The 11,091-nt window shown below is 40.4% G+C and overlaps 1 protein-coding gene across 1 annotated transcript in view; it reads right to left on the reverse strand.

Moving 5' to 3' along the window:
- NEK10 (NIMA related kinase 10) overlaps positions 1–11,091 on the reverse strand; it is a 244,119-nt gene that overhangs the window by 22,813 nt on the left and 210,215 nt on the right. Inside the window, exons 32-34 of the mRNA XM_019508779.1 lie at positions 9,376–9,476; positions 5,830–5,940; positions 841–949 (exon numbers count right to left, since the gene is read on the reverse strand). Coding sequence (XP_019364324.1) covers positions 841–949; positions 5,830–5,940; positions 9,376–9,476 — 321 coding nt within the window. The remainder of the gene's footprint in view (positions 1–840; positions 950–5,829; positions 5,941–9,375; positions 9,477–11,091) is intronic.

Raw genomic sequence — 11,091 nt, forward strand, 5'->3', positions numbered from 1 at the left:
AATTTTCTTTTGGCCTCTCCCCTTTTAATTGCAGCCATAACATTACCTTCCCCCAAGAGAATGGAAGCAAAATTACTGATGTTCCAAAAATTAGATGAAAAGTGTGCTTTGATCATTTTCAGTAAAACCTAAAAGTAGCACCTCTGTTCTGTATTGCAGCTGAGGATGGAGAGCAGGAACTGTGTCTTGTACTGAGAAACCACAGGTGGCACTTTCACATGGTTCCCAGTTTAGCTGCACTCAGTGCTTGGTGGCTGTAACTGAGGATGGTGTCCATAATTTGTAGCACCAGTAAACATCAGTACAAATCAGATTTGCTTATAACCATGTTTGAAAAGCGTATATGTTTGCAAGCCTTTGTATGTACAGTACTGGATCACATCTACTTTCCTTCCATTATCCTTTCTAACTCTTCAAGGTCTTACCCAGTCAGGCAATTAAATCTAGTCTAACCACTTTAAAGCATGATATAATAATGGCTCCTGTTAGCGCTGTGTTTAAATACAGTTTTACTTGTTTACAAGCCATAAACTAGGCTAGATAAGCCTAAGTGGAAGATTTTTTAACATCAATAATAGGCACAGAGCTCCCATTGCCTCTCAGTTTGATTAAGCAAAAAAATGCCATTTGTGCTTTTAAAAATATCTCCCACAAGTCAAGACTTATGTTCTGTTAAATAGGCCTGATACAGTGACAAAACATACCTGAAATGACCATGTTATTTTAACCAAGTTCAGCTAATAATTGCCAGCAGTCAGGTCCTTAAGTCAGCTACCACTATCATCACCACATCTCTTAATAAAAAAGTATAGAGTAGACTGTAGAATTTGTTTTTCTTACCTTTTCTATCATCAGGGGCCAATATATTTCCCCCTGGGGAGTGAAGTAACAAATGGCAATCTGCTGTAAAGAAGCTAGGCTCAATCAATTCAGGAGAACCCTGGAGTAGCTGGGGGGAAAAATGCAGAAACTACTGAACTCATTTTCACCAAAAACTTGTGCACATCCCTGGATTCCCAAGCACAGAGTGAGAAGTCAAATGGCATTTCAACACATTTTAAATGAATGAAGAACTGGCCAAATCAGTCATAAATACTGCACCTTTTCCCCTTCCGAGGCATTTATCAAGCACTGCAGGTAGTCAAACTGTACCCAGTATAAACCACACAGTTCTCTGCTACATGTGAAAGAAATATAAACTGCAAATTTGTATGAAGAAAAAAAGGAGAAAAGCAAGCTCTCAGAACCAGGAGAAGAATTGTCAGTGGCTGAGTTTTCAAAACTGGATGCCTAAAGTAAGACTCCCCAGTCCATATTTATGTGGCTTGATTCTCAATCAGTGAGAACTCAGCACTTTTGATTACATCTGAGTGCCTGCAGCATTTGAAAACTAAAAATGTATCTAGTTACTTGAGTGCTGCCTGCCTGGGTATGGATGTAAGAGCCTAACTGTTAAGCACCTTGTCTTGGAAGCATCAGTCACTATAAAATGGCATTGCAGCATGGGCAACTGGTGCTTCCCGAGTCTAGGATGCTGGATGACACAGCTTTTACTGTACTTAGTTTCTGTCTTTATTCTAAATTATAGGAAGTGATCAGAAACTGCTTTAAACTTGTAACAGAACAGATATTCAGTGCACATCAGTGCATCCCTCAGAGGCCGATCACTGACCGGGGAAAGGGAGGGAGGGGGGTCCTCCGGCGGCTGACCACTGAGCCTGGAACCACCAGCGGCAAAACCAGCAAACCGGAAGTGAACTTCCACTGGCACTTCCAGTCTCACAGCTGGCACTTCCAGGTGGTGCACAGCCAATCTCAGGGGGTGCACGTGCACCCGAACGCACCCCCTATGCGTTGCCATGGATTACAGTATTAGTTCTGTAGTGATGGAGGGAAGGAATTTATGGTAGTGTCTCCAGAATGAGAAATATTTTTCATTCAATATTAAAATTATGTATAAATAATAAATAGAATAAAATAGAGTTTTTAAGTTGCAAAAACTGGAAAAGACCTAGATGGCATTTATGGGTCCTTTACTCCACCCACTAATGCAGGAATCTATCTGATGCACTGTTTTTCTAACATGATGATCTGCTCACTCTAATTTAGATATTTCAAGAAACAGCATCCACACTGTTTCCTTTTCAAAATGATGGCACAATCCAATCTTATTGTCTGAAAACTTCTTCCAATGCTCAGCCTATATTTTCTTTTACGGTAAAAGCTGTGTTATCCAGCACTTTACCATCCAGAAAGCTCTATTAACTGGCATGCTGATCAATGCAGCAAAAGCAAAACTGGAAGTCCCACCATGGCACTTCTAGTTTCACCAAGTCCCACTTTGCCAACTTTGGACCATGGCCCAGGGCAAAGCAGCCTGCATGGGGCCCCTCTCCCTGTCCCCTGGCACACTGATGCCAGGGAGTGAAAGCCCTGATGCACCGGATGCGGTGGGAGGGGCGGCAGCCTGAACAGGCAAAGATGCCTCTCAGATAACCAGCATATTTAATTAACCGGCACTCCCCATCCCCCATGGATGCTGGATAACACAGCTTTTACTGTACTTAGTTTCTGTCTTTATTCTAAATTATAGGAAGTGATCAGAAACTGCTTTAAAGCTGTAACAGAACAGATATTCAGTGCACATAAACCAGTTTGAAAATGGCTGAAACTGGTTTGAGATAAACCTGGTTGAATGTAGTATCAGACTTAACTGATTTGGGTCAAACCAGTTTATGCATTATCTGTCCTAGACCCCTTGCTGGTTTAAGTTAAATCAGAGTCCCCGAGCATCCCGGCATGCTGTCTGGGCTGAGCAAGGCTCCCTGCTCCACAGCAGGGCTGGCCCCTCCCCTCTGCGTCCCTGGCTGCAGCTCCAGCAGAGACTTGCAAGCACAGCAGGGTGTGCCTGGCTTCCCATGCGGCCCCCGCCCCCCCACTGGCTGCTTAAGCAGAGATCCCTTCCTCTTCTCTCCCGTAGCATAGATTGTAGCCAGTATGTGGTATGCTAGCTAATGCTGTGTAAGGCAGATAGGACAGTGTCTGCTTAGGGCTTTTTGGAGCTAATCAGCAGCTCAACTGGTATTCCTGCATTCCTTTGAAAAAAGCTGTTTAAGAAGAGCTTGAACTAAGAGGCTTTGTTTTCTGATGGGGTGTTAAATGCTGATAGTGGAGCTCATAAATGCTCTGTTATCAAGCAAGGGTCAGAACCCCTCCTTAATCAGAGCATCCTGCTGAGGCATGGCCATGCTCCCCTTGGCACAGCCCTGTGGAAGGGATGGGAGGGCTGCTCTAGCGCCTCCCTGGCTTCTAGCCTGAGCCACTGCAGGCATGTGCCAGCATTTTTTCAGTCTAGAGGGGATGTCTGAGCAATTACAAAGTGATTTAACATAGCCAGATTAGACTAACCTGCAAAGATTGAATCAATTCAGGCTCAGGCTTTTTGAATACCTGTCCCTAGCCTAGGAGGTTATTGGTGTGGAAGAGTCCTCACAAGGGCATCTAGTCTAGTCCCCTACTCAAAGAAGAATTGTCCCTGACTAAAGCATCCCAGCCAAGTGTCTGCCTAACCTGCTCTTTAAAATTTCCAGGGATGGAGATTCCATAACTTCCATAGCTAGTCTGTTCCAATGCTTGACAGTCTCATAGTCAGAATACTCTTCCTAATCTGCAAACTAATTTTTTTCTGCTTCAGTTTAAACCCACCACCATCTTCTAAAATCACCTTTCAGGTATTTGAAGACTGTTGTCAAATCCCCTCACTCTTCTCTTCTCCACACTAAATAACCCTAGCTCTTTCAGCCTTTCCTCACAGGTCTTGCTTCCCAAGCCTCTAATTATTTTTGCTGCTCTCTGCTTGACTCTTTCCAATCTGTGCACATGCTTCTTGAGGTGTGAGGGCCAAAAATGGACACAGTGCTCCAGGGGAGGGCTTACCAGTGCTGAGTAGAGTAGAAGAGTCACTTTCCTTGATTTGCTAGTGACACTCATTAATATAATCCAGCACACTGTTGGCTTTCTTTTACAACTAAAGCACACTGTTGGCTCATATTCAGCTTATGGTCTACTATCATCCCCAGGTACTTCTCTGCAATAATGCAACCTAGCCAGTCATTACCCAGTCTGTATTTGTGCATTGTTTGAAGACATTTTGCTGAATGCAGCAATAACTTAAATCTGAACACTATATATTGTGACAAATTGCTGTACTGGAAGCCAATACCTTTTTTACATTTACCTTTTTTGTGTTTTACATTACTCGTAAATTCAAAAAGAGGTTGGATAGACACCTGTCTGGGGTCATGTGATCCCAGCGTGTGCTCCGGCCAGTGGTAGGGGGTCAGACTAGATGATCTATTTAGGTCCCTTATGACCCCTAACTATTATGAAACTATAAGTAGAGCTAATGACTACAGTGTCTTTAGCTGAAAAGTTCAGTTGCCTGTAGGACAAACTGCTGCATCTTTGTAGCATTCCACAGAACCTGTGCAAATGCTATTTTTGAGTTGCTCTGAAGAGGCCAGTCCTCTTATGAGACTTTGAAGAAAAATGTTCTGAAGACTTCAGGGTATGGAACTACAAGCTCACCAGGTAAAGCATATTCCTTAGTGGAAGATGTCCAAGATAACACCTGAAAAATTATGTGCTGGACTCTATGGATCCTTAGGTGCTTGCAAGCCGGCAGTAGCTTTAAAGTGATGACACTGACGTATTACTGACAGATTAGTCAACAATGAGTCAGGGCAATCTAGTTTTGAAGAGCATTGGGCAGCTTCAGTGCTTTTTATAGATTCACGCTTTGGATAGAAAGAAGTTGTTCCAAAACACCAAAAATGTTGGCAGGCTAAAAATAATTTAACTGGAGCTCACGTATCACTACTTCCTTTTAAACAGAAAGAAAAGCTAACTTTTTGCATTAAACAACTAGAGTAACAATTTGATCTTAGGACCAAATAAGAAAAGGTTAAATGATAAAAAAAAACAACCAAACAATCCCATACTGTGTTTTGAAACAGTTCTTGGTAAGTATGTGAATAAAATCATATGCATATTTACATTAATAGAAGCACATTTCTGAGAATATTGACCTAGGCAAGTATTTGTATTAGAAAAATGAATAAGCATAATTTTTCCTGTAAGAATTATGCCTAGAACTGAAAGGAAAAAAAGAGTCCATGTCATATTTGTATAAATTATATCAGTACTATCATGTTATATTATAAAATATTATTAAAGAATTTTCTGAAAAATTCTGTGTTGCTGTTTTGATCTCATGCTGTTTTGTTTTTAAATCCCTGCCTATTACTATTCTGATCTGATCCATGAAAAGAAACAGAAGTTCTCTGATCTCTGATGAGGTAAATTTTATGTTTTGTTGATTAACAGCTGGCTGGCTTTTCCCATTTACAATGTATGTACCAATGATCAAAGGCAAAACTTAAAACCAAACTGCATCAACAGTATATCTAATAAACCTTTGAATTTTCTAAATAAAGGGAGGCTGCAGAATGTTTCTAAATATTCTCCAAAGAACTAGAAACTCGTGTTCAAAGTTCCTAGTGCAAAACAAAAACAGCTTAAGTAGACAAATTAAAGAATAATGATAAAACATAAATCATTTTAAAACTTATGAATATGCTCAAGATTTTTAATATAGGTTTACAGAATCTGATGCTTATTTTCTTCAATGAAACATAAGATGAACAGGAAAAATACACACAATTGAAAACTTATTAACCTTTGGATAGCTTCTCCTCCCCATCAATGGCATAATGCAAATACAGAAAAAGATGAAGCCCATGATGAGCAGTCAATCTTAGAATACTTCACCTTTTTAATTTCTGATTTCAAGTTGCAAGGATTGCTCTGTTGGCTGAAGAGGGATTTCTTGAATCTTTCAATGACTCTTCTTTTCAAATTGCAGTGCAAAGCCGGAGGAAGCTGGAAGAGACAGTGAAACAGCTGTTACCACAGCTCAGCTTTAATTCCTATACAGATCTCATTTTCCACAGTGGCATTATTCAAAATGGTGATTATATTGATGTTAAAGGGCTATTATGTTTAATAGAAAGAAAAAAAGAACAGAATGTAAAGTGATGGCATATTGATATCTACTCTTCTGTTGATCAGTCCTATTAGTGTGGGAATATGGATTTCAGCTCACTGTGATGGGGTAGCTGCTTCCCCTGGAAAAAGCATAGATAGAGATGGCCTCATTGGGATTAAACAGCTGCAAAAATCATAGGAAAAACAGATGACGAAGAGGACTTGCTCTGTTTGTTATCCTGAATTTGCTTGATTGAAATCAATGAAATTATATGAGGATGGAGGGCTTAATCCTATGCAAAATGAAAACAAGCCTTCAATGGGTACTTTTCTGAAGGCGCAAATGTACTTCATATGAACAAGTATGCCATAACCTAGCCTTTCTGTTGTAAGCTGTATGACCCAATTTACTTGTCTGTAAAGCACTTGGGAAACTTTTTACTTTGCATACATACAAAAAAAATATTTTATGTTCCTGTGCTTCAAATGTATTCCTTCTATTTTTATTTGGTGTAAAAGGGGAAAAAGAGCAGAAATATGTTCAATTAAGTATAAAAGAAGGAACTTCTGAACTCTCTTCCTTATGAAGCATGAAAACTTTTTCTGTTTGAGTTTTTAAATCACTTATATGCCTCAATTGCCAGCAAGCCCTCCTGTCAGGACAGTTCTTCTTATTCATATCTGTCGTAATTTCAGTGTTATAGCCTCCTATAACACATATTACACTTTGGGTTTGATTTTCTACTGCCCTTACTTATATAATCATCTGCACCAGTAGACAGTGTTTGGAAAACTCTGATTTGGTAGCATTTTACATACACTTTGCAATCACTATGCACTGATATAAAAGCAAAGGGTAGGAATCAGGTTCCTTGTTTCAAAACTGAATCAGACTGAAATGTCATAGATGGATGTCCTACAATACTTCATAGATTAATATGAAGAAATTCCCATCTTAAAGAAACAACATTTTGTCTGTACAAGAAAAGCTGGGCTATTGTGGACCAGTATCTCCGTCACTGCCACATAAGCTAGTAAAAAGTCTCTTTCCTCTCTTTCATTGTTGTTACACTGCAGTAAACCAGAAAGACTCTGCTGGTTTTACTGGCGTTATTCCTGATTTATCTTAGTGAACCTGGGTGCATCTACACGTGCGATTAACATGCAGCAATAAACTCCAGCTGCAGTTTATTGCTCCTGAGCACCATGTTTGAACGTGCACCCAGGACCACAGCATGCTGAGCTTGGTTGGAGTTGCACTGGCTGGCAGAGGTCCCAGGGGGTTAGCCTGCTTCAGGCAGGCCACACACTGAAGCACCCTCGTGCCCCAGCCAGCCCTGTCAGTGTCTACATGTGCACTGCTGTGCAGTAAATAACTCCACCATAGGATGTACTTGTAAATAGTACTTGTTTATTAGTTTATTGCAACCTAATAGGGCCACACATGTAGACACTGAGATGTTTACTGTGGAGCTAATTAGTGAGTTCCGCAGTAAACATCTCGTGTAGACGCTCCCACTGAGATCAGAATTGGATCCCAAATATGAAGAGCTTCAGTAGAACCAGTTGCATGCAAGCTTTCTGTTGAGACACACGTAGCTCTTTTTTCACTTAGAAAATATCTTGCACCTGTTGTGTTGTAAGGCAATCAGACACTGAATACTCCTAACCCTATAAGTAAGTACAAGCAAATGATGTGATATGAGCTAATCACAGCTACCTGGATATATTGGGGGCATTCTGAAATACAGGGGGTAAAGGATGAGTCAGCTGCATTTAAAAATAACAAGTTGTCTCAACTGCTGGGATTTGATTCTAGTTTCTATTTTCATGAAATCAGATGTCAGATCAGTGAAAATAAGGCTGGGGTTTTACATAATGCTTTTTAAAAAGCTTCCTCTTACATTATTTTTTTCACAGATCAGACTGAGACCTGTTTCCATGGAAACAAGATTGGAAAGGCTGCTGGCAGCCCAGAACCAACAGTAAGATATTTTCCCTTGTAAACTTCAGTTTCTGTTTGTCAGCTGAGGTCTGCAATTGAGAATTTTAAAAACCAGCAACATGTTTTAAGTTTGTACTACTTCTTATTTGCAAGAAAACAAACAAAAATTGGGAGTCTCAGAGACTAGTTATAAGTATGGAGCCTTTCTTCTCTAGGGCCCTATTTTGAATTCAGCCCACATGGAAAGGCATCAGAGTTCATCTGTGGACTATCTGAAGTGAGTGTGATGGGTGCAGCTCACTCTCAGTTATCAGGTATAACAGGGACCTACAGTAACCACAATGGATGCAAATTAATGTGGCCATCTGAGAACAAGAGGCCTGGATCTTCATAGGCACGGAGACTGAAACACACTCTTCACCTCTGGAGGTGCACTCTGGCTATAGGGCAGAGCACTCTGGCAAGCTCTCTGTTATTAAAGTAAATCAATTCATTTTATAAAAAAATAATGAGATACTTCTTTGGCCACAAGAATTTTCCTCCATTGACAGATCTAATGACTTCAAGGATGTGAAATAAGTTAACAAGTCCCTTTACGTCAGATATACATAAATTCAGTTTGGCTGTTCAGCTTTAAAAGGAAATTGCATCAAATTGGCTCAGCAATCTGCTAGCTCCCGTGGTGATAAACACCTCTTGCCAAATATAAACTGTTAATTTTGGAGGGTAATATGGCATTTATTTAAAATTAGAAATTTTAAGCATATCTAATGTATGGTAGCCATCTTCCTGAAGAGCAAAACCATTTGTTACAATTGCAGTAACGAGAGCACACTCTTAAGTTTCAGACTAGTTCTAGTTTTACTTTAGTGTCATTTTAAAATTACAACTTTTACTATTTAACTTACTCTTTACTTCTCTAATAAGCATTAAGTCTGAACAGAAACTGCATTTAAGTTTCAATATATTTAAGCTAACTAATGCAGTAGGAACTGCACTACTCTGTCAGAAACCTTAGAAAAGTAATATGAACACTGCACTTTATGAATTCTTTGAGTCAGTATTTTATATTAAGTTATTTAAAATACAATATTCATATTGCTGATATGACAAAATATTATAAAAAGGAATAACTATAATCCATTTTCTCAGGTAAGCCAGTGTATTTTTTAATATAGCTCCATTATTACTGTCTTCTATATACTATTCATTATTACCATCTTCTATATACTAATATTCAAGATTATTTTTTATTTAAATTAAACACTTTTAAAAACATCACACTGTCTGTAAAAATATCAAGTTCTGTTCACTCCACATTACCACCATACTAACAACAGCAAACAACTAAAAAAGATGGAGTGTGAAGAAGCAGCAGTGCATACCTGAGTGATGAAGATAATTTTGTGCAGCTGAATTAGAATCTGCTGAATGGGGTCACTGATCTGACGCACCTTCCTTTGTGACACAGCAATTCCTGCAGATGCTGTAGAAGATAATGCTACAGTCAGGAGGGAGAGCCCATTTTGTTTCTTTTTCAGCACATATTAGTTTTGTGCACTGATTATTAAAAATACAGCTTCTATGTGATAGCTAGACAACAAATTCCTGTTCTTTTTAATCTCTGCTTTGCTTTCCCAATACTATTCCAGTTTCCAATGATACAAAAAGATGAACGGTTAATATGAAAATCTTACAATGTTGGTAATCTTATTATTAATATATTCTGGAAGCAAAATCCCTTGGTTTTGCTACATCTTCTTTGCTACTTTCAAATGAAATTCTTCTTATTTGGGTGAAAGGGAGGAAGAAATGTATTTTACAACTCAGAAAAGTCTTACCAACTTTACATAAGGGATAACTTTAAAACATTATAAACACATTTCTCTCATTTTAAATGTGACTTTCTGTTATTTTGTATACAGATTAACATATGCCCCTTTGCTTTCAAAAAATTTGTTGCAGTTAGCTAAACCTCTTTTTCCTTAAAGCATACTATAACATCTTATGTAAATAGTTCGGAAATAGCCTTTTCACAGAATAGCTATGCTCCCACCTATAGTAACCATGGCTAGGGACAGACATTCAAAAAGCCTAAGCCTGAATTGATTCAATCTTTGCAGATTAGTCTAACCTGGCTAGGCTGAACTGGTTTGTAACTGAACACACATTCTCTCTGAACTGAGGAAATTCAGGCACATGCCTGCAGTGGCTCAGGCTAGAAGCCGGTGAGTACTAGAGCAGCCCTCCCTTCCCTTCCGTAGTGCTGAACTGACGGGGGCCAGGCCCTAACAGGACTATCTGATTAGGGTGGTCTGCTTGCACCATCCCAGGCTTTTCCCCAGCTTGCTGCTGAAAGGGCGGGAGTGTTGCCAGACCCCAGCTCCGGGTTAGCACTCTGAGGCAAGGGGGTGTGTGCAATGCATGCATTTGTTGATGATACGGAGCTTTTCAATCTCCCTCCCTGCTTCTTTATATTGTCTGCAACAAACTGACAGACGAGTAAGCCAGCAGGGAGATGATGACAGTATTTATTAAGGCTGTGCAAAGCTTTGATAGCCAACTTGATTCGGAGGAGATTCAGCCCGATTCAGTGGTCAAATCTCCGAATCTGGATTGAACTGAGAGACCACTTAAAAGGTCTGAATTGAATCGGAAGCCTCCAAATCATTTCAGAAAAGATTTGGTGCTGCTTTGGAGATTTTGCCATAGACCAAACAGGCAGCAGTCCTCACCAGACCGGACACAGCTGCCTCCAGCTGGTAAATCTGTTATGGGAGGGAAGGAGGGAAAGGGTGTGGGGGAGGGAGGGATTGGGGCTGGGGCTGAGACATGCTGCCCAACCAGGTTGGGGGGACATGGGATGTGGGCGCGGCAGTGCTGGAAGTAGGGGCTATGCCTTGATGCTGCTTACCCAGCCGGGGGTGGAGGGGTGTGATGCAGGTGCAGCTCACTCCAGGAGGAAGGGGGCAAGTGGCAGCAGGGCATAACCCCTACTCTCAGCACCATTGTGCCCGCATCCAGTGCCTCCCCATGCCCTGACTGGGAAAGTGGCAGCAGTGCCCATATCCCATGCCCTCTGCCCCGGCTGGGCAAATGGA

This window comes from Gavialis gangeticus, unplaced genomic scaffold (assembly GCF_001723915.1).
Source record: "Gavialis gangeticus isolate Ggan-Ray unplaced genomic scaffold, GavGan_comp1, whole genome shotgun sequence".
Taxonomy (NCBI): domain Eukaryota; kingdom Metazoa; phylum Chordata; order Crocodylia; family Gavialidae; genus Gavialis; species Gavialis gangeticus.